This window comes from Astatotilapia calliptera, chromosome 16 (genome assembly GCF_964374335.1).
Source record: "Astatotilapia calliptera chromosome 16, fAstCal68.1, whole genome shotgun sequence".
Taxonomy (NCBI): Eukaryota; Metazoa; Chordata; class Actinopteri; order Cichliformes; family Cichlidae; genus Astatotilapia; species Astatotilapia calliptera.
In genome coordinates this window covers 10,283,448-10,311,192 of record NC_137437.1, presented here as the reverse complement: position 1 = coordinate 10,311,192, position 27,745 = coordinate 10,283,448, and the positions used below count along the sequence as shown (strand labels likewise).

General features: G+C 40.7%; 1 protein-coding gene across 6 annotated transcripts in view; it reads right to left on the bottom strand.

The window, feature by feature from the left end:
- The window catches only part of dgkh (diacylglycerol kinase, eta), a 79,065-nt gene that overhangs the window by 47,247 nt on the left and 4,073 nt on the right, over positions 1–27,745 (bottom strand). For all 6 annotated transcript variants that reach the window (XR_013902493.1, XM_080291097.1, XM_080291096.1 and 3 more), the window contains exons 3-4: positions 18,642–18,752; positions 6,314–6,394 (exon numbers count right to left, since the gene is read on the bottom strand). Coding sequence is in view for 5 of the 6 variants with exons in the window: in XM_080291097.1 (XP_080147223.1) it covers positions 6,314–6,394; positions 18,642–18,752 (192 nt within the window). In the remaining variant the exon portion in view is untranslated. The remainder of the gene's footprint in view (positions 1–6,313; positions 6,395–18,641; positions 18,753–27,745) is intronic.

The following is a 27,745-nucleotide window of genomic DNA, read 5'->3' as shown; positions in this document are numbered from 1 at the left end:
AGAAATGCAGTGGGTATCTATGGAAGAGTATTCCTTACCAGGTATCTCCCTTCGGAGTCTCCCATTTCTCAATCCAAAATCACAGAAAAAAATTTAAATAACTAACCCATGGGTCAAGCACACTGTAAATATTTGGAACCAAGTGTTAAAAATGCTAAAAGGGAATTTGACCATGTCTCGAGCTGTTCCCATAAATGGAAATGTTGAGTTCCTTCCATCATTGTCAGATTAGAGTTTTGAGAGGTAGGCGGAGAAAGGATTGATTACAGTCAATCAGCTGTTTGAAAAGAATACTCTTAAAAGTTTTGCCCATCTAAGGGCCAAATATGCTTTATCCCCAGGGGACCACTATAGATATTTCCAGTTAAGGGACTAAATTACAAAGCATAAGAATTGGGACAATATTAGAAGAGAACCAATCGGGTTAGAAAACGATTTCATGGAACTTGGATGATGTCACATGTCTATACAATGGAACGGATAACAGCTCAACTACAACTAAAAGTGCCAACCTTCGAGAAAAATGGGCTCCAATTATAAAATATCTTGACAGGACACTCAGGCCTTAACACTGTTACATCTGTGCTAAGGAATGTAAGTATTGGTATGTATGTATATGTATATGTGTATGTATGTTTTTCCTTTGAAATTAAGTTTTTGAATAATCCTCACTATTATATACTGCAAATTTGGTCTCAGGTTATGTTGTTGCTGTGAATTGCCTTGTTACTTTTGGCAATAAAAGTAAAAAAAAAAAAAAAAAAAGAATTACTTTGTATTGCTTGAGATGGCTTACAATCAATTTTAAGTGGTGCCTATGGAAGACTTATGATGAATTTGTATTAGCTCTGAATGTTTCCATGCCAGGCTCTTTAAGTCTGCACTCTAATACCCCTGCTATCAATCAGTCTGGAATGAAAACATGATCCTGAAATTCTAAATTTAATGGTAGTAGTATTCACAATAACCCAAGTTCTAGGTCTTTCATCAACAAACAAATTTGAAAACAGACAAACTTAGACATGAACTGCATTTAATAGCGCCTTTTTTGTAAATAGTAAAATATGACTTGCTGCTGCATGTTATTTTGTGTGGGGGTTTTTTTTTGTTTATTTTAAAAAATTATTCAGAAATGTGCATTTTAACCCAACTCTGATAGTTCATAGCCTTTACCTTCTGTTTCCTAATAAGCCTTATTTCTGTATATAGCTTTTAGCTCTAACAGATGTTCTTCTGTGGGAATCCTTCTGGCGAGAACACTGCCCAACAGTTCTGCTAAATGCTCAACTGAAGCATAATATTTTTCACACTGAATGTGGTTATTGTCAAGTTAACAAAGTTATGTGTTGCCAAGTTGACTGGAACACTAGCAGATGTTTATTTTAACAGAATAAATTCTAGCAATTCACAAATTATGTAAAAGCTATGGAAACAAAGTTCATTCAAAGATGTTAAAATCAGGTTATTTTCTTTATTATTTTTATTAAGGGAGGAACACCTGAACTGGATAAGTGGAATAGAATGGATGGATGGAATTTTATTAAGGTTAGCATGTTCCATCTAAAACACTTTAAAAGATACAACTTATAAACATTTTATAGATTCAACAATTGGTAAAGCAAAAAAAAAAAAAAATAACTGAAAGCTGCAGTCCTAATTAATAAAAGTGTGGAGTAAAAGCTCCCTGACTCTCATTTCCTCATCAGTCAGCTTAATCACTCATGTAATCAATCTGTCTCAGGACCTTGAGTCAATATCTGTTTTTTTTGGAGGGGGGGTTGCTGAGAACTGAACAACATGTTCTGAAAAATGAAGCCATGATGAAAAATCGTACCAGCTCTGTCAAACATGCTTATCTGCATTAATGTGTTTTTGTGTATGTTGAATATTGTCCTCTCCTTGCCCTCACCCAGTAATAAAGTTAATGACATTAGGATTCTTCCTCTCCTCTTAAGTGGAGAAAACACCCAAATTACTGAAAGCATTTGGTGTGTATTCCCATGCTTGCTTGTTTGTTTGCAGTGCATGTTTAACTGAATCAATCGTCCATTTATAAATTATTCTGCATGTTCAACAAGAGAAAATCTCTTCTCTCTCCCCACTGCAACTCTGACTCTATAACTTTTGTCTTGGAAGCTCAATCAACAGTATATTGTATGCTTTTAAGCACTATACATCTTCATTACCCCCCAGGAGCTGAAAAAAATAGCATGAGTATGGGTGTCCATTTGTGCTCTGGAGTGTGCACTCACATGCACATGGGAAAATTGATCTCTTTGGTCTTAGATCATCTTCTATCTGCTGGTACTATATCCATGTGTGTGTATGTGTATTTGTGTGTGTATCTGTGTCTTTCAGATAGTGATAAGATTTGTTGCCAGGGGGAACGGGAATGGCTGTTTCCAAAAATGGTTCCTGGCATCCCTCTGACTGACTAACTGGTCATCATGTGACAAAAAGAAGTGGCTCTATAAAGGGAACCTGGATGATTCACTGTTTAAAATAATCCTCATTTATCTTATAATGGGCTTTGTTCATTTTCTGCCTAAAACATGGTACTCTCATCTCTACTTACTTTGACTGGTTATTCCTGTTAAACAAAATATTGCAAAACACATACACCAACCTCATTGTTTAAAATTGTGTCTGCATTTTCAATATGTGTATTTTCAATTGTGTCTGCATCTTTAATATGAGCATCCAGCCTATACCTCATAGCAGATAATTATATTTTGGGATAGGAAATGGGGCGTTTCCTGTACCAGGCTGTAACAAGCTTGTTAATACTCTAATGTTAACATTTTAACATGGAAGTCTGTGGGGACTGACTTGCTTTTTGTAGCCAGCCTCAACCACTCCATAAACTGCAGTTTTTAAAATCTTGGTGTTGGTCTCTTTTTCAGCCCAAGAGGCTGCTACTTCTGATATCCTCTCTCTATGGCCAGGAGTAGAAAACATTTCCTAAATGAAGTGTTTAAAGAACTCGGAGCTACTGGCTCATAAATATGACTTGTACATACACAGACCTCATTATTTGAAACTTTGGCCAAGTTTAGTATAAGCATCCATCATTGTAACAGCGTATACATGAGAGTAAATAATACAAAATATAAGAAGTCTATAATGTTCTGCAAATGATTTCTCTAGGTATGAACTTTAGCTTCCAACACAATTGCATTTTACTGCAGTTACAGCCTTATAGGGCAAGATCGTTCAGCTTCTACCATCCACTCTGCACCAGGAAACTGATTCTAGTAAGCTATTTTCATTTGGTAGAGAGGTAATCAGCAACAATGACCCAATAATCTGGAACACAAGTCACGCTTTAGGCACTTTCATACACAACGCAGTAGAAAATCAGGCTGCTCACTCCCTACAACACACGCACAGACCAATGCATAAACTGATTAAATTCACATTCTGCAAACACCCAAAATTAAGCTAAAGTGAATTTCCTAAAGATTCCTCGTATGGATTCAAAGGAAACATTAAAAAGAGAGCCGAGCAAATAAGCACGAGTAAGTCAGCGTGAGAGGCGGCTGTTCCTGCAGAGGATGGAACGAGTTTGTGGGTTCGGGTTGGGTTGAGCCTTTCCTCACGTGGACTTCAAGGTGCTCCCTGTCTGCGCGACAACGACAGCCTCATTATACATTCACACAAGCACATATTCACCACAAAGACCTAAACATATACACACACAAGTGTATTCCAACATATACACTTGTACAACTCTGTGTTAGAGCATAACCACTCATAAAAATACACAGATGGATGCATTCTTGATTTTTTTAAATCCTTTTTTACTCCTATATCCTTCGTGCATTAATCTTTTCATTCAAATAAGGCAATTTGTAAAAAAAACAGCTGAAGAATTTATAAGAATGCAAGTGAAAAATATTCCTTTTTCTCAGTTTTTTTGTGACCATAACATTTTTCTTTATGTTGCTGGTAGGTTTCTAAGAGGTCCGCTCAGCTAAAATACAACCATGCACATTAGGCACACCGAGGAGTCATGTGCAGAGCGCCTACACGAACATGCACGATGAAGCGAATCATTTATGTTTCAAGCCTTTCAACCAATTAGCACCAACCTGCACAGAAGGCGTCAGCAACATCATTCATCCTCGGGGGACCAACTGACAGACAGAAAACAACAAGAGACCACACAGACAGACAGACGGACACAGAGACTGCACAGTCAAAGTCCTGCAGTGCGTCCTCTGCAGCACCGCTCTCTCTTTCTCTCTCTAAGTCGTGCTTGCACAACCTGTCTGATGAATCCTGGTCTCCCCCGGTTGGTGTGTGTGACCGTGTCTGGGTTGACACACGTAACCACAAGTCAAGAGTGTTACAGCTTCAGGTGAACTACCTTTAGGTTTTTCTTTCACTGCCCCTCTACTGTGGTCCACCCTATTTTCATTTCTTGCGCTCCCTTCCGTCTTCCTCCTCCTCTCAGCGCTCGCTCTTGCCTCAATCTCTCGCTCGCTGCCCTTTTTTCCCCCTCTTTTCCCCTGGGAGAATGTGTGCGGATGCAGTCAGCAGTGGTGTGACATCACTCCAGGATTTCCTTCTGCCTTTCCATCTTGAGTCAGTCATCCTCAATCAATAATAAGTGTAAAGCATTTTTTATTTATTTTTTTGTCAGGACCTTCTTTCCCCTCTTTCTTCACATCTCCACAGTATTTAGTCCTTTTTATATTTTTATCTCCCCTCTCTCATTCCTTCCTTCCTCCTCTCTTTCTGCCTCCTTGCACTCACCTTCTTAATAGGATGCTGATGCTCATAAGGCAGTGTTTCACATCCTATCACAACTCCACACATATAATCTTATTTATGAATATGGCAGGGGTTTAAGCTTTGCCAGCCAGCCAATGAAGCGTTTCAAGCCGATGCTAAAAATAGCTCCGTATTCTCCTCTGGGCACCATTCTCCTGCCTACCCCCTCCGCCTCTGTGTTTCTTATTATAGCAACAACCGAGGAGAGAAGAGACATTTATAGAAAGGACACAAGCTCTTTTATTTTCTGTTTTTATCCTTGCTGCTTGTAATACTCTCATTCACACACACTCACACTCACAGCTTCTCGTTCTTTTCAGCCGTCCATTCACAACCACATCACCCGTTTGGATGTGCCGTGTTGAGAGGCATTTGACAAAAACACAAGGAGCAATGCTAATTAGCAATCTATGGTAATGTTTTCTATTTATAACTAAGACTGACCTTTTCAGGTGTAAAGCTTGTCAGGTGAATAACTTCCCTTAAAGGGCATATCCCATGTTTTGTTAACCCTGATAGCTAGCTTTCCAGCTAAATACACAAAGACTGTTAGTCTAGGTTAAGAAACAATCATCTTCTTATTAATAATTCAGACAATCCGTACATATGCATCCATCTGTGCTCTTCTCCTGTTTCGACAACCATTTACAAATTCTTCATAAAATCTTGCTGGTGTGATGTCATGGAGCACAATTTAACTTGCCAACATTTACGTTTCAAAACTATGAGATTTGCAAAGTAAAGGGGTTTGGAGAAGTATGGAGACTGGATTGCAACATCCTTTCTTTCACTGTTTTCCGTGATGTTTAAACTGATTCTGGCGATACTATTACACTATGTTTCAGTGTTTTTCAGTGTTGCATCAGTGGGAGATGGAAAGTCCCTGAGAGATGGTCTTAAAATAAAGGAGAGAAATGCTTGTTGGCAGGTATGCAGTGTAAAAACAGTCGTAGTTTGACGTCATTTGGAGGAGCAATTCTCATATTTTGGCTAAAAGTTGTTCTCTATTACCAAAGATTTCCCAACAGTCACTGCTGCCAGCTCCATTTTTTGAACTTTGAAAACATTTATTGACATTAAAAAATTTCCAAACTTCTTAAATCTGAGATAAAGATTCTCAACTAAGTGCCAAACCCTACTGACTACTATGTGCCAATATTGTTTACTTAGCACAGTCCTGTTGTGAACCCTTTGCCTTCATCTAGGTGTTCTGAAACCTGATGTGATGAATGACTGATGGATTTGAACAAGGGGTGCCGCATGCTCATAGGTTGGTGATATGTGAGTCCCATGATAAATCACCCTGTTTCACTATAACAGGCACCATCATTTACAAAATGAATATCTTATTCAATAAGATGTGAACTCAGTAGCTTTCATCATAAACCACGGGACATGAGGACAGTTTTTTCAAAGATCTAGCTACTGCTGGAATTCTTTTTGCAACCAGAGGAGTCGCCTCCTACTGGTCATTACCAAAAATGTAGGTGTGTGTATTGAGTGTGTGTGTGCACATGTGTTGTCGATCAACACTTACTGTGAAGCTGTTGTTGACATTCTTAGTGCTGGACTCTGCAACACTGGCATCCGACAGATCCACCTCATCAAAGATAAGAGACTGCAGAGAAGAGACGGTGTGGTGGTGGTGGAGGAGAGGAAGATCCAAAAAGCAGGAAAGGACACAGAAGAGAACACGAGAGTGAGTCTCTGGAAATGCACAAGGCCGAACGTAGCCTATTGTTACTTGTATACTACATCATGAAGACAGCGGTGACTGGCTGTGAGGTAAATGTTGTTTCATGGCCACACCAAAGCAGTCCTAAAATGAATTAGTTAAACCTTCTAGTGTAAAATGGAAGCAACTGTAAAAGTCATGAAAAACATAAAAGGACAAACTTGCTTTCTAACACTGAAACTTCCAAAATGCTTCAAAGCTGAGAAAAGCGGATGGATTTACTTTTGAATTCAGTTTTAAATGTAAATGTGACGCTCAGGGAATTTAAGAAGGAGGAAAAAACAGATGTGCCACCCATCAGCTCTGGTTTCCTACATGACACGTGTGGGTCATTATGACATGACTAAATAAACATCATAGACCATTTGGTGAGCTGTTTTTATAACAGGCATTTAGGAATTGACATCCTGGGAGATACCGCCTTTAACACCCACCTAAATACTTTGGCCAGCCAACCTAAATGCTTTCCACTCAAGAAAAGCTGTTTGTTATATTATTACATTGAAATGACACTAAATTTAATTCAATTCAATTAAATTAAGTTTTATTTATATAGTGCCAAATCACAACTACGGTTGCCTCAAGACACCTAGTATTGTGAGGTAAAGACCCTACATCGTCAGCTATCACCTAAAAAGTATTTTCATTTCCACTATAATAGAAACAATGATTGGGAGCATGTAAAATACCTTACTGATTTTTATTTCCCCTGAAAATCTGCACAGCATGCAGGTCTGTTGATAATGTGTGATCACATCAAACACCAAACAGCAGAGCAGTTTGGAGGCAATTTTGAAACCAATTTTTAAATTGTTCCTCCTCGTTTATCTGCAATGATCCGTTTTCCAGTATGATAATCAGATTGAACTGAGATTTCCTTATGCTTCATTGATGTATACTTCATTGATAAGTATCACAATTGTCAGAGATGAGTGTAACATTGGAGATTCAAGCTTAGGAACCTGACTGGAAATATGCTCATCCTAACCGTGCAGTTCCATTGCACTTGAAAACAATTGTGTTATATTACAGTTTGTGCCTATTAGAGCAAAATTAAAAGCATTAAGCTAACGTCTGAGTGTTAGGATATTTGACCAACATTCATGTTTATTGCATTTAGCTCGTCTACTTCTGGTATAATTTTTTTGTTTAAAATAATTTAAAATGACTTATATAGCATAATCTGGATTTTTCTTCTTTACATTTAGAACAAGAAAGTCACTGGAATAGTGTGCTCCATATACTGGTTTAGACAGTAATTAGTCTACAGATGTGATACAGATGTTTCCAGTAAACTACAATGTTATTAAGGTGGACTTTTTAGTTATTGTGTAGATTTTTATAAATTGATTTTATTGCATTTCATCACAGTGAGCGATTCTGAACAGGGAAAAAGCTTATGGTCAAACAATAAGCCTAATTTTTCTGGGACCCATAAAGTTAACTCGGTTTCTTTTCATGTCCCTGGAAACACATCACCACAACACAGATACAGTATGAGGCTATCAACAGGCTTTCCCTCTTGTGTTTTCCTTTCTCCACCTAAATGAAAATAGTATGAATGACATGATGGTTGATGTTAATGTGCTTTATTGAATTTCTGTGTGGTAGAGGAGCTGGAGCCAGACGGAGAGGAGAGCCAGAGTCTGCAAACAGGAACATGATATCCTAACAGAGCTGTGATGTGTAAGGCATGCAGCTGAGCTCTTAAAGAGCCACAGGCCAAAAACCAATGGCGTCAAAGGAATGCCCTCTGACTGTCTGTGTGTGTGTGTGTGTGTGTGTGTGTGTGGGAGGAGTGCCTTGCTGCAGCTGTCAGAGGGAATGCCCAGCTAACAACACTCCACGGGCCTGGCTGGAGAGGGCTACTAGCCAAGGCTTACTGTGTGGGTGTGTGTGACAGCATTTACACATATGCCTACAAATGCATGCGACCTAAGTGTGAATGGCATGCCAACACAAATACTGTCCCCCTGTCACAGCACTCTGTGCTGCTCTCCCTTTACATCACGTGTGTGTACCGAATGTTTGTGTGTGCGTGTTTTGTTGACATACTCTTTCTCCCTCTCTCACATTCACCACACCATCCCAATACACACGCTAACACACACAAACGCAACTTTGTGTACCTAACTGTCTTGAGGTAAGCTGTAATGAAAGCCGACAGTGAATGGTGGACAAAGGCGAGCATCCTCTGTTACCCATAGATCCAGAGCTTTGCTCAGTGGCAGCATCTCAGCAGCTTCAACAAGCCTCCAATCCCTGTACCCTGTCCTTCTCACAGCAGGTCATGTAATGACTTACAGATTGTTTCATAACTGATTGTTTAATCTAGCACACAATCCAGAAATCTACCTATGACACACTTAACTTTTAACTCTGATATTTTCAGTCTTCAAATCAGGACTATGAGTCCAAACCAAAAACAAACGACTGTCACATTTTGTCTGTCTTTGTGCTCATTCTGGATCTTTAATGTAATTGTGTTTTTGTCACTTTTTGGGATAATTTTGTTTGTAATTGGTATTTTTTTCCACCTGTCTTGGTGATCGTTCTGTGTATGAGTTTACTTCATACAGAGGCTCTGGTGTCCTCTAGGGTGCATTAAATAAGCCATCCAAGGAGAAGAGCATAGCTTGTTTTACAAAATGTGATGCTGAGATGTGGCCTTACGGATGGATCAATGAGGAGGCCAGGCTTCTTAAGCACAGGGCAGCACAGCCAGCCAGGCAACCTTGGAAACACCAGAGTGTAGTGATGGACATGTAGGGGACAATGAGCACTTATTTATAGATAAGAACATCTTGTCTGGCTGTGACACAAAGAACATGTTTACTTTAACATTTTGGATTATTAAATGGAACCTGTTATGCTTATTTCCAACCCAATATTCCGAACTTGTTGTTTTGCACTTAAAACTCAGCCGCAGTGCATTCATGGGTAGAGTCAGTGTGTCTGTGCATAGCTTATTTAGCAAGTCACAAATGCACAACAGTGGCAGAAGAGATCAAAAGTTTCACAGCTTTAGTACTGTTTACCTTCACTGGCAACATCTTAGATTATTACTTGGGTTTGGCTGGGGTTGCTCTGACTTTCCAAGTTGGTAATCAAAGTTGAGGGAGCATTCCAGAAAGAAATTCCAACTGGGAACTCAGAAATTCTGACTTCTGACTTAATCTGGAACACACTATTAAACAACAGATGGGTGGGGCATATGTGCACAGCCTTATTTAGGAAATCCCATAGACAGCATATAAAAAACAGAAGTAGCTACTGAGTCATGAGCTGTTGGCTTTGGATTCTGCGTTTGAAACTTCAATGTTAAGTGTACTACCATCATATTTTTAGCACCAAAAGTAACCAAATTTAGTCCAGAGGGTGGATTTATCAGCAAATGTACAGTTGGTTAGCACGTTGCATTTACAAGTGGTAGGGGTGCAACGTTCAAACAAGTTCAACAAAAGCACGAGTCCATGTCAGCATCTCATAGTGGTGGAGGTGACGTTGAAAAGACAAATATTAGCTGCAGCTACCTGTGTGAGCACATCTGTGATTTAAAGCAACTCTGCCAGTTCAGAATTTTAACATGGCAGTCTATGGGGATTGACTCACTTTGGAGCCACCGCCGCAGGAACTGACATAATACAGAGTCAATAAAGAGAGTGTGAAATGGAGCATCAAAGCATCCTGAAAACATGAGCTTTTGGCTCATATGATGATGTCATTATAAATCATGGTTAATATAATAACAACAAACCTAATATGGAAATTATACTCTTTTAAGAGCTGTTTTTACCATTATGTTGTTTGTCCTTTTTTTAATGATGCTTCAGTTGCTCATGCTTATGCTTCTATCTCTTGGATTATCTATGATGGATCCAGATGCCTTGTCCTCCTGTGTACTTGTCTGGTATCCTTAGCTGTCTTCTCTTGGGTTCGTGCAGACCACAAGCAGGACAGGGACATGAGCAGGGGTCCAGGTGACACTCAGCTCATTGTGGGAGTGGCTGGTAAACAATGTTGCTGTTTTCTGATTAGCTGTGCTCATACACTTTCTTTAAAGTTGATTTTCCTTCCTCATCCTTGCATGAATACACAAAGCCTGGATTTATGAGGCCTTCTTGCCTCAGGAATGTTCTTCCAGACATTCCAGATGCTTTGCCGTGTTTCCCCTTGGTGAGTGGACTTTACAAGCATAATGTGTCAAACCTTCAGTTCCTAGGCTCTCCAAATCAGGCCGTTTCAGACTACCACCTCGTGGAGTGTGGCTCTATTTAAGTCTTTGACTACAAAAAACTTCATGTTAAATAATTGACTACTATTCAAGAATTTAGATTTCTTATTACCTACTGAAACCAGGCAGTATGACTTAGACATACTCCCATCAGTAAATAATTCTGGAATTTTATTTTTTCCTCTACTATGAAGTTGTCCAGATTGGTTACAGTTGGTGATTTTAACATGAATATTTGATGAATCACTCTGACCTCTTCGCTAGAAGTTTTACCAGTATTATTGATCCTTTTAAACTCGGCATGCATTTGGCTTGACACATAGCCAAAGTCCTGTGATCAGGACCTTCTGGCTGTGCATCACACAAGGCTGAGAACTAAAGATGACAGGGCTTTGGGAGAAGTGGATTCGAGTCTCTGGATCTTCTGATGTTGAGCTCTTTGGATTTGATCTTCTCTTAAAAAGCAGTTAAATCTGAGCTGATTTTTTTGCTGTCATGTTTTTATGTCATGGGTTGTGAAACATTTTGTGAAAAGTGTTCAAAGGTGCTGTATGAATAAATGTCTACTTGACTCAGGAAATAAGGAAATCCATAACAGGTCACCTTTAAGTTTAACTTATTTTTCCTTCTTCCAGCACAGCCATCAAGACACTCAAGGCATGACAAATAACACACACTGTAAAGCAATGAAAGCCACACTCCTCACTGAAGATAACTTATATATAGCCCTAGTTAGGGCTATCACTAACTTTAATTAACAGGCTAAACTAGGCGTGGCTTTACAGTCTCTGCCCAACCTCAGATTATATAAAGCACATTCATGTCATATAGTAGTGAGTTCTTGCAACCTCCTTTGCTGCATTGTTGATGGGAAGAATTTTTTTCATCTTATTTTATCCATAAAATATCCCACCCAAATCATTATTTTGTGTCAGCAAAAATTTAAAGTGACTCAAGAAAAATAATAGAGGATATTCAATCCATCTTGAGCCTTTAAAGCAATATGGCATGAATGCAGCACTGTTTTATACTGGTAAGTGGTTAAGCTGTCCTGGTGGTCTGGCCCCTGGCTGTGCTGTGCTGACCCGAATTCTCACTAGGCCTTCCTCAGATCCGCTGGCACCCAGGGGTGGGGGGGAGCGTCGTGCGCCCGTCCAGCACACGGACAGAACTCGCCAGCACACGCGACTCCTGGACACTCTGCGTAGCGCCCGCTCCTGCCAGTGTGCCAAGGCACTGCCAGACTAGTGCGAGTGCAGACAAACGCATACACACAGAGGTGCACATACACACACAAGTTCCAGACCGAGGAGGTTAGATTAGAGGTAAATGGGGAAAAAATGTCAACAAGAGTCAGAATATCAAAGGTTAAAAGGTTAAGATCTCCTTAAAATAAAATAAATGTTTAGAGGAAAATTAAACACATTAATGGAAAATTAATTGAAGTGCTTACAGGTAGAGAAATAACTGATCTAACAGAATTTGATAGGTCAAAAATGAGAGCAGGGATGTAAATAAAAGTAATAATTAAACACTGAATAACAGTGTCATTCTCATACCGGTACATAAATATGAACAGCCGCTCGCTTAGCTTAGCCTAGCATAAAGACTGAGAACAGAGAGAAAGCAGCTATCCTGGCTCTGTCCAAAGGTAACAAGACACACCTCATAAAGCTCAGTAATTAACACAGTGTATCACCAGGGTGGGACTCCTTGCTAAGCAACCACCAGAGGCTCCAGGATGTGACAAGTCCCATTCAGAACTGTGTCCAGAGAGCTTGATCAAGGAGATGATACAATGCACCTGATTTTAAACCGCCCTGCCTTCTGTATCATGTTAAAGTTTACTTGTTTTTAAAGCACTACATTATTGCACAACTCTTGAGCATGGCTCAAGAGTTGGCAGTTAGTCTTGTAATCGGAAGGTTGCCGGTTCGAGCCCCGGCTCCGACAGTCTCGGTCGTTGTGTCCTTGGGCAAGACACTTCACCCGTTGCCTACTGGTGGTGGTCAGAGGGCCTGGTGGCGCCAGTGACCGGCAGCCTTGCCTCTGTCAGTGCGCCCCAGGGCAGCTGTGGCTACAATGTAGCTGCCATCACACCACTGTGTGAATGCGTGGATGACTGAATGTAGCGTAAAGCGCTTTGGGGTCCTTGGGGACTAAGTAAAGTGCTATATAAATACAGGCCATTTACATTTTTTCACTCGCACACCTGTCTGGTATTCCAGCTCAAATTTTCTAACTATTCCAAAGTGTAGGACCAGAACATTAATTTGGCGATACCTTTTGGCTTTAATGCTCCAAGCCGCTGGTGCAGGCTGCAGGAGGAGCTGATAGCAGCAATAAATACTGAAATAATTCAATTTAGAACCAGCCGTTTCAACCAGGCTTTTCATAGACCATGCTTTATAGAAATGACTTTATGCTATTTTATGTTTTTGGTTTTTATAATTATTTGACTTTTCGGCCCATATAGCATTATTTAATTCAATAAATAAGACCTATTTATGTACATTTTAAATTATGATACTTTGTCCTTTCAATGTACTTTTACCACTATTAATTATTACTGTTTTTAGCTCTTATTAATTATGACATACATTTTGACATACATACCCACATAGCAGACAGGTCTGGCCCGGATCTGGTGTCAAGCCGGGCCTGCTAGCTGACTTCTGGCATAGTAAGATATGGGCCAGGCCTGGCGTAGATGGCACTGTTTATGTGATGGCATGCCACATCTGGCCCAACTGTGGTTTGGTTTATGTGGCCCACGCTCATAGAAAACAGGTCTGGCCCTGATCCGGCATCAAGCTCGCACTTCTGACTGACTGGTGTCATGGTAGGGTGTATGTGAACCAGATGTGGGCCAGCTCTGGCAATGATGACACTATTTATGTTTCTATTTTCCTATTTTAGTTAGAAGACCCAAATGCCATGCTGCAATACTACAGGGTGGGCCATTTATATGGATACACCGTAATAACATGGGAATGGTTGGTGATATTAAAGTCCTGTTTGTGGCACATTAGTATATGTGAGGGGGCAAACTCCTCAAGATGGGTGGTGACCATGGTGGCCATTTAGAAGTCGGCCATCTTGGATACAACTTTTGTTTTTTCAATAGGAAGAGGGCCATGTGACACATCAAACTTATTGGTACTGTCACAAGAAAAACAATGGTGTGCTTGGTTTCAACGTAACGTTATTCTTTTATGAGTTGTAATTTACAAGTTTCTCTTTGTTCACAGCCATTGACATGTTGAAGAGGTTAACACGTGAGGAGCAGATCGAAATTGTGTTGATATCTGGTGAACGCAGTAACCGGGTCATTGCAGCATATTTCAATGCAAGACACCCTACGAGACCACCCATCTCCCATGCTACAGTTAGCAAACTGCTTGCTAAGTTTCATGAAACTGGTTCAGTGTTGGATTTGCCAAAATGTGGACGCAAGAAAACTGTCACTAATGAAGAAACATCAGTGGCTGTCCTAGCTTCATTCAGCAAGAGCCCACAGCGTAGCACTCGCCGCATGTCACTGGAGAGTGGCATTAGTCGAACATCCCTTCGCCGGATATTAGCTACTCACAAATGGCACCCTTACAAACTCCAGCTACTGCAGCATCTGTCACGGTACAGGGCCATGAGGCCCAGGGTTTAAGTTCTAATGCATATTTTTGTATCCACATGTGTAGTTTAACGCATCTGGTTGTTTTCTAGTTTGCAGTTTAGTCCTTGGTTTCTTAGTCCCTTTTGTCATCTCTCCCTGGTCCATGTGTCTACCTGTCATGTTTCATGTCTCTGGTTAGGTTAAGTTCATGTTCTATCTCCATGTCTATGTCTCTGTGTTTCCTGTTTTATTTTGAAAGAGTATGGTGTTCTTTGTTCATTGTAGTTAGTGTTAGGCTGTATCCCAATTCAGGGTCTGCAGCCTTAAAGGCCACATTTTAAGGCCGATTACGTCACCGCAACGCGACAAAGGCTGTCCCAATTCGAAGGCTGCTCGAAATGCGGCCCTCAAATGCATCCTTCATTTCCCTGAATTTTAAGGACGTGGCGGTGTAGACTTCGTGACCCAACATATCCCAGAATGCATAGCGCGGCGGTGGGTGTGGATAATTTTGCCAAAAAAAACGGCGGACGAGGGGCGCCCGAAGAGTAAACTTTAAGTAAGTACTGAATATTATGTCACTTATTTATGTGCAAATGTTTAATAACGAAGAACATGAAAACATTACTGTTGGCCACATGTCGGCAAAGTTATGTGACATTAGTGACGTTTGTACAAACTTGGTTTTAAAGCCTTTACTTTAAAATATACGGCGTTCAATAGCTGACCTTAATCTTACAGAGAATGATCAAAGCTCATGTAGAAACAAACAAACAAATGAACAAAATATGTTCTCCTTCATTTCTGTCAAACAATGCTGTATGTAACGTTTCCAGCTGTTAGTATCATGGTTGCTAGGCAACCTGGGAGCGCAACGGAGGCTAGACCGTCCCATTTCACAAGCCTCGCACTTCCGGCCTTAGCGGTCTTTAAGTACGCGGCCCTTGAGGATCGTTGAGGCTGCGTACTTTAAGGCTGCAGACCCTGAATTGGGATACAGCCTTACTCTCCCCTGTATTGTCATTATGTTTCCTTCTAGTCAGCTGTGTTCTCATGTGTCTCCACTTCCCATGATCACCTCGTGTGTATTTAAGTCATCAGTCTTCCTTTGTTTGTCGCCGCGTCGTCTGTTCAACTTCACCCATGTTACGCCAGGTTTCAGGACTCTGTGCTGGTCATGTTGCTTACGTGTATACGTTTCATAGTCTTTTGTTGTTCCAGCACAGAGTCCGGTTCATAGTAGTCTCCCATATGCATCGTTGTCACCCTGTCTTTGCTTTCCCTGCTGTCTGAGTTTAGTGTCAGTTCTTAGTTTTCCCAGTTCAGCTTCTAGTTTAGTTTTGCCTCTGTGCTTTCTGTTGTTTGCCACATTAATCAGCCCAAATAAAGGCTCGCTTTTCGTTTCAAGTTCAATACTGTCTCCTCATCTATGTCTGCACCTGGAACCTCATACTCCCACACATGGTCCGCAGACCGTGACAGCATCTCAACGAGGATGACCCAGATCGGTGCACAGAATTTGCAGAATGGGCAAAACAAAGATTGGAACAGGACCCTCAGTTCACGCAGAAGATTTTGTTCAGTGATGAGGCAAACTTTTATGTGAATGGTGAAGTTAACAAACAAAACCACCGCTATTGGTCTGACACTAACCCACATTGAATGGATCCCTCCAAGACTGTTGGAACAACAAAAGTGATGGTTTGGTATGGTATATGGGGTACATCGATAGTGGGTCCATTCTTCATCAATGGAAACCTCAAGGCCACTGGATATTTGAAATTGCTACATGATGATGTGTTTCCCTCTTTATGCACTGAAGCTGGCACGTTCCCTGAGTTTTTCCAGCAGGATGGTGCACCACCACATTATGGGTGCCAGGTCCGAGCATTCCTAGATGAACAGTTTCCTGGAAAGTGGATTGGTCGTCGTGGGCCAGTTGAATGGCCGCCAAGGTCTCCCGATCTGACCCCCTTAGACTTTTATCTTTGGGGTCATCTGAAGGCAATGGTCTATGGTGTGAAGATACGAGATGTGCAGCACCTGAAACTACGGATACTGGATGCCTGTGCTGGCATTTCTCCTGCGGTGTTGCTATCAGTGTGTGAAGAGTGGGAGAAGAGGGTTGCATTGACAATCCAACACAATGGGCATTGAACACATTTTATAAGTGGTCAGAAACTTGTAAATAACTCATGAAAGAATAAAGTTATGTTGAAACCAAGCACACCATTGTTTTTCTTGTGACATTACCAATAAGTTTGATGTGTCACATGGCCCTCTTCCTATTGAAAAAATAAAAGTTGTATCCAAGATGGCCGACTTCTAAATGGCCACCATAGTCACCACCCATCTTGAGGAGTTTGCCCCCTCACATATACTAATGTGCCACAAACAGGACTTTAATATCACCAACCATTCCCATGTTATTACGGTGTATCCATATAAATGGCCCACCCTGTATACTTCTATGGTAGCCAACATTTCAAATGCAGGTTTGACAGGTTTGTGAGTGAACACTTTATCCAAAACCTAGTGAGGGTTTACTCATGTTTACTACTGGGTGGCTGTAGCTCAGAAGGTAAAGCAGGTCACCTACTGATTAGAAGGTTAGTGGATCCCTGGCTCTTCCAGTCTGCATGTCAAAAGTGTGAATGTGTATGCATGTAGTTAGGAAGCCCTCAGTTTAGAGAAAGTGTGTGATTGGGTGAATGTTGTATAGAGTAATCCGGGAGAGTAGAAAAGTGCTATATAAGAATCAGTCCAGTCACTGTCTGAACAGAGTTTTGTCATGTTACTTTTGCACTATTATGTTCCAGCGCATGTTGTTATTACATGGCTTGATTAAGGTACACATTAGGCTGACATCTGGGGCCAGAGTTGAAACTGTTCTGGGCCAGCACAGGGCCAGCAGTGTGTCTGCAACTGGCTTTGTGCTGGCCCATGTGTGGGCCACCTCTGGCAAACCAGATCTGGGCTACCAAAGGGCCATCATTCTTTGCGGTATGTGGGCCATGTGTAAGCACATTGTGTGGGCAGATCTGGGCCATACCAATTTTGCTATCTGGGTAGTTATAAGCTAATATCAATATAGTTATATTATATCTTATCAAGTTTTATGGTCCTCAGCCGGAAAGGGGTGGAGTGCCCACTCTGGGTCAGGGACGAGTTCTTGCCCCAAGTGAAAAAGTTTAAGTATCTCGGGGTCTTGTGACAGGAGAAGGGAGCGGGAGATCGACAGACGGACTGGTGCTGCAGCTGCAGTGATGTGGACGCTGCAAAAGCGAAGCTCTCAATTTAACTGTCAACCTACATCCCTATCCTCACCTATGGTCACAAGCTGTGGGTAGTGACCAAAAGAACGAGATCGTGGATACAAGCGGCGGAAATGGGCTTCCTCCGAAGGGTGACTGGCCTCTCCCTTTGAGATAGGGTGAGAAGTTCGGCCATCCGGGAGGGGCTCAGAGTAGAGCCGCTGCTCCTCCACATCGAAAGGAGCCGAGGTGGTTCAGGCATCTGACAAAGATGTCTCCAGGGTGCCTCCTGGGTGAGGTGTTCTGGGTATGTCCCACCAGAAGGAGGCCCTGGGGCAGACCCAGGACCCACTGGAGAGATTATATCTCTCGGCTTGTCCGGGGAACGCCTTGGTGTTGCCCCGGACAAGCTGAAGCAGGTGGCTGGGGAGAGGGATCTCTGCTTGGGCTGCTGCCCCGGCCCCGGACAAGCGGAAGAAGATGGATGAATGGATGGATGTTTTATGTTTTTCATTTATAAGAAGTAGTGCTTATTTTTATTATTTGGTGGGGTTTTGCTCTGCCTTGTTGTCAGCTTGTTAGTCATCTGTGAAGTGCTTTGCAGTGCTAACCTGCAAGTCTTTATAGGTAAAAGGACTGACTGACTGGTCCAAGCCAAAACACAATATGGTGCATAATCCCCTGTAAAACAGCAAAATGTCTTTTCTCCCTGTTGATTTTTTCACAGGTTAAACAAATGAGGTTTGAGGTATGAGCAAAGGCTTCCTGTATCTAGCGTTTATGCTAAGCTAAGCTAATCAGGTGCAATTTCAAGATATGTATTCACCATACAGACATGAGATGGGTATTTATTGTCTTATCTACAGTTCCTTAAGAAAATAAATAAGCGCATTGCATCCTTAATGCCGGACTGTGTTTCTCAGTCATTTGTGGCGTTAGAATAACAGTAACAGTAAAAGCAATTAGCAATTCATCCCCAGTGGCCACTAGAGCATGTGCGCCATGTGAGGAAACACTCAGTAAACCTACCTTGGCATCTTTGGCGTAGTAGAGAGTTCGTCCTCTCAGTTTGAAGTAGCGCTTTTTCCACCTCTGGAATGAGCTAGTCTGTTTCAACAGCAATCCCTCCTTTATACTTGTCTGCAGGGAGACAGAAAGACATCACAGAAATAAAACATATATATCAGAGGAACCTTCAGTCAAAAAGTAGCACAGACCTTCTCTCTCTCTCTCTCTCTTTTACAAATGTAGAAGGCACTCTTTGATTTATCTACAGGAAACTGATTAGATAAAATGTGCCTACTGTCTGTGATCGTGTGTGCATGTGTGTGAATGTGAACAGCAATTTTATGCATGGGAGACAAGGAATAGGACAAAAGTAGAGAAGAAAGGAAACCCATTACACACACACCAGAGGAAACAAAGAAGTAAAAGGAAAGAAAGATTAAAGGGAAAAGAAAGAAGGAAAGATAGGAAGGAAAGGAAGGAAAGATAGAAAGAACAGTAACCCACTGACTGCTTAAGTGTGGCCAGCTTTTTCAAGTATTCTACATTTAGAGAAAAAAATGCTCACGAAAACCTGGGAAATTTTTATATTTCCAGTTACAAACAAATCGTTTATTTTAAGCGATCTCTTCATGAAGGAATCCCTAAACTTCATGTGTTTAACTGAGATGTGGCAGCAAAGCATGGATTATATTCACTTGAAGGAAATCTGCCCGGCTGGCTGCTCCGTCATCGGAACTCCACGTCTTTCGGGACGTGGCGGAGGACTCGCTGTTGTGCACTAGGACAGATTCACATGCAGGCTGATGAACTCGGACTCCTTTTCTTCACTTGAGTTGCAGATGATGTGATTTTTATCTGCGAAAAGCGCTATATAAATAAATTTTACTTACTTACTTACTAATGGGAATACCATTACAATACCACGTACTAATATGAAACATTTACAAACCTCCTATCAACATTAATTGCACTTTGGCGAACTTTAGAATAACCCTTAGCTACAAAACTGTTAGGAGTTGGGTTCTGGTTATGTGGTGCTTTTGTCTGTATGTGTTTTTTGGTGCCTCCCTTTTTGTATAGGTAGGCGGGGCAGTGAGTCACTGAACCTGGCACACCTGTTACTCATCAGATGCTTTCCTCAAAAGTGTTCTTTAGGAGCTACCTGAAAGAAGACTAGTGTCGGAGTATTGGCGTTTTTTTGGAGCATCTGAAATTCTGCCCCTGCCTGCTGGAGCCCTTGGATACCTTGGTACCAAATAAGCTCTCCAACTGTCTGTAAAGTTTACTTTAAGCTTTTCTCGGTTATCGGGCAAGACCCTCCTAATTCTCGTCCCTCTCCTTTTTTAGATCGAGTGCACTACCTGTGTGTGTTTTCGTCACCTGCACGTCCTGGCTCCGCGTCCCCATTCATACAATGTTGTATATATTTTGTCCTTGTAAATACCTCCCCCTCACTGTAAATAAACTGTCTTCACCGCAACTCTGCCTCCGTGTGTTCTGCTTCCTGGGTCCATCTGCATTTGCCATAACAAAAACAAGCTAAGGGTTTTGGTTTTGTTGGGATTACAGCCTCTAAAATCATCCAAATATTTAATTACAAGAAAAAAATAAGTCAACTTATTTAAAGTTTATTCAAATCTATTTAAAGTCAAGTCTCAAGTTATGAATACCATATCAGAGTCAAGGAGGGTTTTTTGTTAAATGCCTAAAAGAAGCACCTACCATTGCCTGGTGTCACACAAATCGCGTATATTTGACAGAGATTTTGTCAGAGTTTCCATGAGGTGTTAGGTAACTGACACTGATTTATCCTTTTAGAAGGTCACCTTATGGGGGGAAAGTTTTGAAACCTACTTTAAGACAAAGCCACTAACTGTTTCAATATATTTTTTAATAAGATTTCACTATGTTTTCCAGGATCTCTGTTTTTTTTAGTTACATTTACAATGAGGATCTCATCATTGACTTGGGGGCCTAAAAATAACTTTATATTTATACTGTTTTAACATAGTTCTCTGTTGATATTAATAATATTTTAATTGTTCCATAGTGCTTTGTAACTTACTATAACTTCCCATGTAATGAGTTTTAAAGAAGACTGAAAGCGGTTCTAATCTGAAGCACAAATCTTTCTTTGCTAATATGAAATTTTAACTGCAGATATTTTTAAGATTATGTGTTATCTACATCATCTTTGTAAGGCATCTGTAGCTCTAACCTTACTTTTTTGTTGTTTTTTGCCTAATTAGATAGGGACAGTGAAGACTGACAGGAAAGTGGAGAGGGGTGAAGACTTGTGGTAAAGGGCCGCAGGTTGGACTTGAACCCGGGCCAGCCACTCTCAGCCATATGGGCACTTGCCCATCCCAGTGAGGTAAAGTGGCGCTAACATTACTATCATTGAAAAATGTTTATAGAACAGGTTTTGGGCAGATTATGCAGTTTGCTCATGTCAGCTAGTTTTAATTTAGATGTTTTTTAAAAAGCAGTTTTATAATAGAAACTTCACTGAGTCATTTCTTCCACATGACTAACAAATTTCCTGAGCAAGCAGAATATTTCACTTTGTCCTCAGTACTTAGGTTTTATAGTGTTGAGCTTTTAAAAGGCTCAATATAGTACGAGCTATGAAAAAAACTGTCACTTCCTAATTTCTTGTTTTTTGCATTTCCCACACATTTCAGGTCATCAAACAAATATTAATAGTAACTAAAATAACCAGAGTAAATAGAAAACACACTTTTTAAATGATGACTTCATTTATTAAAGCCAAAAACCAATCCAAGCCTGCCTGGCCCTGAAAAAGTAATTCACGTAATTACTTTTTTCACATATCAACTCATTTAAATAGAATCTGTCTAAAACGGTGAAGTAAGCTAAAAGATCTCAAACATCAACACATCATGCTATGATCTAAAGAAACTCAAGAGCTAATGACAAAAATATTATAGAAATGTTATAGACATGTATCAGTCCGAAAAGGGTTGCAAAGATGTTTCTAAAGCTTTGTTACTCCAGTGAACCATGATGAGAGGCATCAATGACTCATGCAGGAGAAATCTAAGGAACTGCACTGATCTCGCTTGTCTCAGTTAAGGTCAGTGTTCATGATTCAACAATAAGAAATGGACTGGGAAACAATTGCATACATATCGCAAACGCTTGACTGAAGTTCTTGCTCCCAAAGGTAGCACAACCAGTTATTAGGTTTACTGGGGAATAACTTTTTTACACAGGGCCAGGTGGGTTTGGATAACTGCAATACAAACTGCATTTTGTATTTTCTCAGATTGTCTTTGTCTAATATTAAAGTGTCTTTGATAATCTGAAGCATGTAAGTGTGACAAATATGCAAAAAAGAAATCAGGGAGGAGGCAAATCCTTCTTCGCAGCTCTGTACGCACACAGATGGAAATGCTGCATGGAAGGACATCATTCTCTCTGGGCTCACAGAGGAGAGGTGGGCCCCACACACACATGTGTGCACACACATACAAAATGAAATGTGCACACACACACACACACACACATGCAAGGCTATTTATAGCAAAGGAAAGCTGCTCTCTTAGGGGAGAATTACAAACAGACACGGAGGCCTGAAGCTGACATCCTGCCCACCAGCTGTGTCAACTTAAACACAGAAAACACGGCTGTAGAATAAAAGCTCACTGTGGATGAACATCACACAGACTGGTTATGTCATACTGCAAGAAGTAGGCATGTGATGTTGGGAAACAAAAATATAGATTATTAGAAATGATGAATCCTTAACATTGTGAAATCATTACTCAAGTCCTTCTGTAGCTCTGCAGCACTTGAACAACTTTCTATTACTATCTTCCTGAACCCAAACTGAGATTAGTTAAGTAACACTGCAATTTTCTTTACTACTTTAGATTCATTAAAACTGATATGACTACACCTCAACATTATTCTCTTCTCATTTGTCTGGCTCTAGTCTCCTTTGCCATTGGTGGTGACTGAAGCAGGAAAACAACAGGAAAGAGAAACACTGTTCATTTTCTAAAAAATATGTCCACTTACATTAATTCTGTCCTTCCTTTTCCATAAGTTATGGCCTGAAGACTAAATTCTTGCAGCAGATTAAGATGCAATATCTCAAAGCTGACTTCCCTATAAGGCCTTAGCAGCTTGCTGCATAATTACAGTCAAAGGGGGGCTGTATCACAGACATAGCAGTTGAGGTCATCTCCACATTTAAACCTTTTTGAGGTACTGACAACACACCAAGGTTTGGGGATCTCTTCCACAAAATCTCATGTGAACATAACTGTTGTTAGTACATCATACAGTACAGCAATGTCCTTTGGAGGACCACTGTTGACACGAGCGTGTGCACATATTGTGAGCTGTAAAAGGGAAAGGGGAGAGCCAGGTGATGACTGAGGAGCATAATGAACACCTATTTTATTAAGATTCAATACACACACACCCAATGGAAAAAGTCAGTTGTGTACCAAGTCCCACACATGCCTCCTGGGCAAAGCCCATTCTTCTTTGACAGATCTCTCAAGATTCTCCAGATTTGATGGTCTTCTGGCATGGACCTTGGTGTTCAGTTCAATCCACAGATGTAGTTCTTCACCAGGAGCGACATTTCTTTGTGTTTGTTTCGTCGTTGTGTTGAAAGACAAAGCAACAACCCAGACCCATCTCATCTGACCAAAAGATGAACTTGGTATACATACATACATAAGAGTATACATAATCTTTCTCAAGGTTGTCCTTAGCATACTTCAGTCTTCCAGGCCTGTTCTCTACCACTCCTTTACTGTGTGTCTCTCTCTGAATTTGTTAATAGTACTTCTCACTCCAGTTTTTTAGACTGGGAACTTTGTATATCCATTTCCTGAAGTTTGAACATCAACAATTCTTCTTCTCGAGTTTAAACCGATGTTTTTTGTTTTTGACATGATGTTTTCTGACATAAGAGCTTAAAGCCTTTCTGAAGTTTTTATACTGTGTGTTAGATAACTTTCAGTTTGAACTTGATTTTAGAAGGTTTGAGCATTACAAAGTTAAAGCACATCATTGCACAGCAGTGGTTTGGTCTATGAGTGGATAAAATAAGGTCAGTATATAATGCTGACCCTGGTCATTTTAGTTTTTTCTGAAAGAATGATTTTCTAAAGAAAACTTGTATGTTTAGAAATGCTATGTTGAAAACCCCACACTCTGTTAAAAAAAATTTAACAAAAACTTTAAATTTCACAGGGGGCTAATAATTTTGTCCTCATCAGTATGTGTATTGTATATCCCAGTGTGTTTCACAAATCCAGAGAAAACTTTTCGACTTTTTGACTTTTAGCAGAGAGTGGCAAAGTGGAACTTGAAGTTCATCCACAGCAAAAGAAATGACTTTGCTCTAGTTGGCCGTTCTAGTTTCTATTTTGTTCCTCCTTGGCCTCCATAGTTCCTTTCCTTGTCTTCATCTCCTTCCTGTTGCCAAGTAGGCCAGAAGTGATCTATAAATAGTCCCCCTGCTTGCCTCTGTACACGGCTTCTCTCTTTGGCTAAACTGTGAGAGAGAGTGGGTCCTGTGCCAGAGAGAAATGAGTAACCTGAGCACCATGTACCTTACACCCACACTTTGCCTGGCCACTGACAGCGGGACACACAGCACAGGCTACAAACAACATGCACAGACATACACACACAAAAAACACACACACACAAACTGATACAATGGACAAAGGCACAAGCAGTTCAAATGAATTCAGCAGCTGTGGTTGGTGGATAAGAGCAGAGCAGGAGTTCCCTAGGAGGCTAAACGAAGAGAGCAGAGCAGACCTACGTCCTGTCTTTGACAATACCCAGACAAACAGTCAGACACTTAACTCACACAGAGGCAGTTCGAGTAAGACCTTATGAACTTAAGCTGTGACTAGCTGGTCTTTTATGTTTCTTATCTTAAAGCCCAGAGCAGCGTGTTTTATACCAACTATAAGTCTCTTCTCAACCTCACTGAAGTTTGCTTGATATTGGTAGATTTTTTGTTAAAAATGTTTCTGATCACTTTATTCCATAGTGTTATTAGAGTACTGTCACCATAACAAGGTTGTGACTCCCAAGAAACCACTGTGCCTCGCTTGCAAAGTCCTGTGAATCGGCAATCTTTTACACTATTTTTATGTCCAAACAATATATAAATGTATCGGCTTTAATGTTTCTGTCCAATTGCTGTATTTACCATTATGTGTAATTATGCTTTTAACAAACATAAGAAGCATCAGTGAAGCAAACCTAAAAAAGTACCATAGCTTGTAAACCACTGTGCAGGAAATATGTGCCAACAGTAGTCTTGTACCTTTCTTTATTCTTCCCACTGTTGCCACTCCATTTTTTTAATATTTGGTTTTGTTAGCACTCTGTGGGAACATGTTTGCTCTTGCACCAACTACAAGTAAAAACACAACCACCATAAAAAAAACAAACCAAATTAAAGAAATAAAGTTGAGTTTCAAAACTAATTCCTGTTAAAAGACTCTTTGGTTATCTGCCTTTAGTCTTCTTGGAAACTGGCTGGCAGCTAAGAGAAGCCCACTGTTTCAACCATCACTCCATGCAGTCAGGCTCTGTTATACATCCATTACCAAATCATTTGTCATTGCTGAAAAAGGCTGGAGTTCTTGGGGAAGCAAGTCTTTTGGGCACCAGTGCTGAATCTCTCCATTTCTTCCTACACATCCGCCACTCTCCTGCAACTGTCTTGGCATACTGTCCTCTCTTGTGGGTGTAATTGCAACTCTGTAGTCTTCCTCCTCAAACTCCCACCACATGCTAAAATTTCACCATAGTGAAGGGAAAATTACAATCCAACGTGTAGTTGGGACAGGGCAATTCCCTTGTGATTTCCTTTGTGCAACTGGACCACATATATGGGGAGTTATACATGTGTCAAGTGGGCACACGGGATGTTATTGAGGCCAGTAATTTCCACACAATTATCTCAGTAGATTTAGCTACAAGCTTTGAACAGAAGAAGCCTCAACTTAGCAACTTACTTCAGAGAACATAATTATGTACATTTGGGAGCAAGTGAGATATAGGTTATCTGAAAGTGGAAGGCAAATGTAAAAGTATGGTGTCTTTTGTCTTTAGCAATTTAAGTATTACTTAAATTCATAATCATATATACATAATCGCATACACCCAAAGTAAGCAATATAATAATAGCAATGTAATAAATATATTGTTTTTCTTTACTTCCTCTTTGAGTTGAAGAAACTGATTTTTGTTTTTGAGTTATTTAGTTTTTGTTAAGTAAGCCTTGAGACAAGACACCAGGTCAGTTTTTCTGCTACGTCAGCACTTCCCAGGTGATAAAAGTTCAGGTTCTACATCAGTAATTCTTCAGCTAAAGGGACTTTAGCTACAATATTATATATGTTCTGCAATACTCTGTCATTTTATATTTGCTCCTTTATGTTTACAGTTGAGTTACTCAAGCTGTCCTTTATTTCTCTTCATGTTAAAGTAACCATCAGAATGGTAAATGGTAAATGGCCTGTATTTGTATAGGGCTTTACTTAGTCCCCAAGGACCCCAAAGCGCTTTACATGTTCAGTCATCCACCCATTCACACACACTGGTGATGGCAAGCTACATTGTAGCCACAGCTGCCCTGGGGCGCACTGACAGAGGTGAGGCTGCCGGACACTGGTGCCACCAGGCTCTCTGACCACCACCAGTAGGCAACGGATGAAGTGTCTTGACCAAGGACACAACGACCGAGACTGTCCAAGCTGGGGCTCGAACCGGCAACCCTCCGATTACAAGACAAACTGCCAACTCTTGAGCCACGATCGCCCCATGCTTTATTAACCTCTTAAGCCCCAACGCCCCCTGATACGGGGGAAAAAGGCAGGAGATGAGTTAGGCTTGGGGTTTAAGAGGTTAATCACTAAGGAAGTTATGTAATTTATATTTAACAAAGCTGTGACACCATGAGTGCAGTAGGTTGCTGGCTTGATGTCATGCAAAACTCAAGTTGTCTTGCTGAAGAGTGGAACATCTCAAAAACAAATAGCGGAACAAATAGCAATCCCATTTATATCACATCAGTTATATCAAAAGAAAATATTGAACTTATCCTGAAAGAGTGTGTTTGTGTATTTATGTTCTGTGGCTGAAAATGAAACCGAAAATGTCTACGTTAACTCAACAAGCACTTTGATTTACTGGAGTCAGAAAATGCATGTTATCCAAATATGCAAACACTGTTACTGTAATACTTGGCTTTGCATTAACATAAAAATAAATTGATTGCCCTAATTCTTTTATGGTCATGTTAACTTATTCAGGTTTACACTGTTATCAAGATGAAGTACTTAAAAAAAAAAAGAAAGAAACTGAGTAGCCCCTTCTTGCAAAGTTAGACAATACATCCAGAGAGACTTCCTAATAAATGCCAGTTAAATTTAGGGGAAAAAAACAAAAAACAAAAAAATCTCCAACAACTTATATATCCATCCATCCATCCCATCCATCCATTCGCTTCCGCTTATCCTTTTCAGGGTCGCGGGGGGCGCTGGAGCCTATCCCAGCTGTCATAGGGCGAGAGGCAGGGTACACCCTGGACAGGTCGCCAGTCTGTCGCAGGGCCAACTTATATATCTCATATCCAAAAAGCCAGTCCTACACTTTCCATAAAAGGAAACCACAGTGTGTCACATCTCTCTGCTATATCTCCACCCCACTCCCACTAACTCAGCATATCTGCTCTGGATTATTTTATGTCAAGCTTGCAGAGCTATCCCGATTCCCCGGACAGCAGTAACAGCAGCGCAACAGCAGCAGGTTCTGACATGCCATCAGCTCTGCTTTCAATCACACAGCTACAGCATTAGTCACACGTTTATAAGCTCTCTTCAACTGCAACAGCACCTCCTCCAAAAAAAAAACAAACAAAAAAAAACAGAGGGGGCTGAGAGTGGAGATGACAGCAAAGAGGCTATGAAAAGATTATTATGCATCCTTACATTTTGGCTATAATAATAAATATGTAGCCCAAGTATACTGGATCTTTTGTGCGATTATTGTCATAAACTCACTTAATGGCTGAAATGCATTGCACAGCAATGTATGTTTATCACCATAGAGAG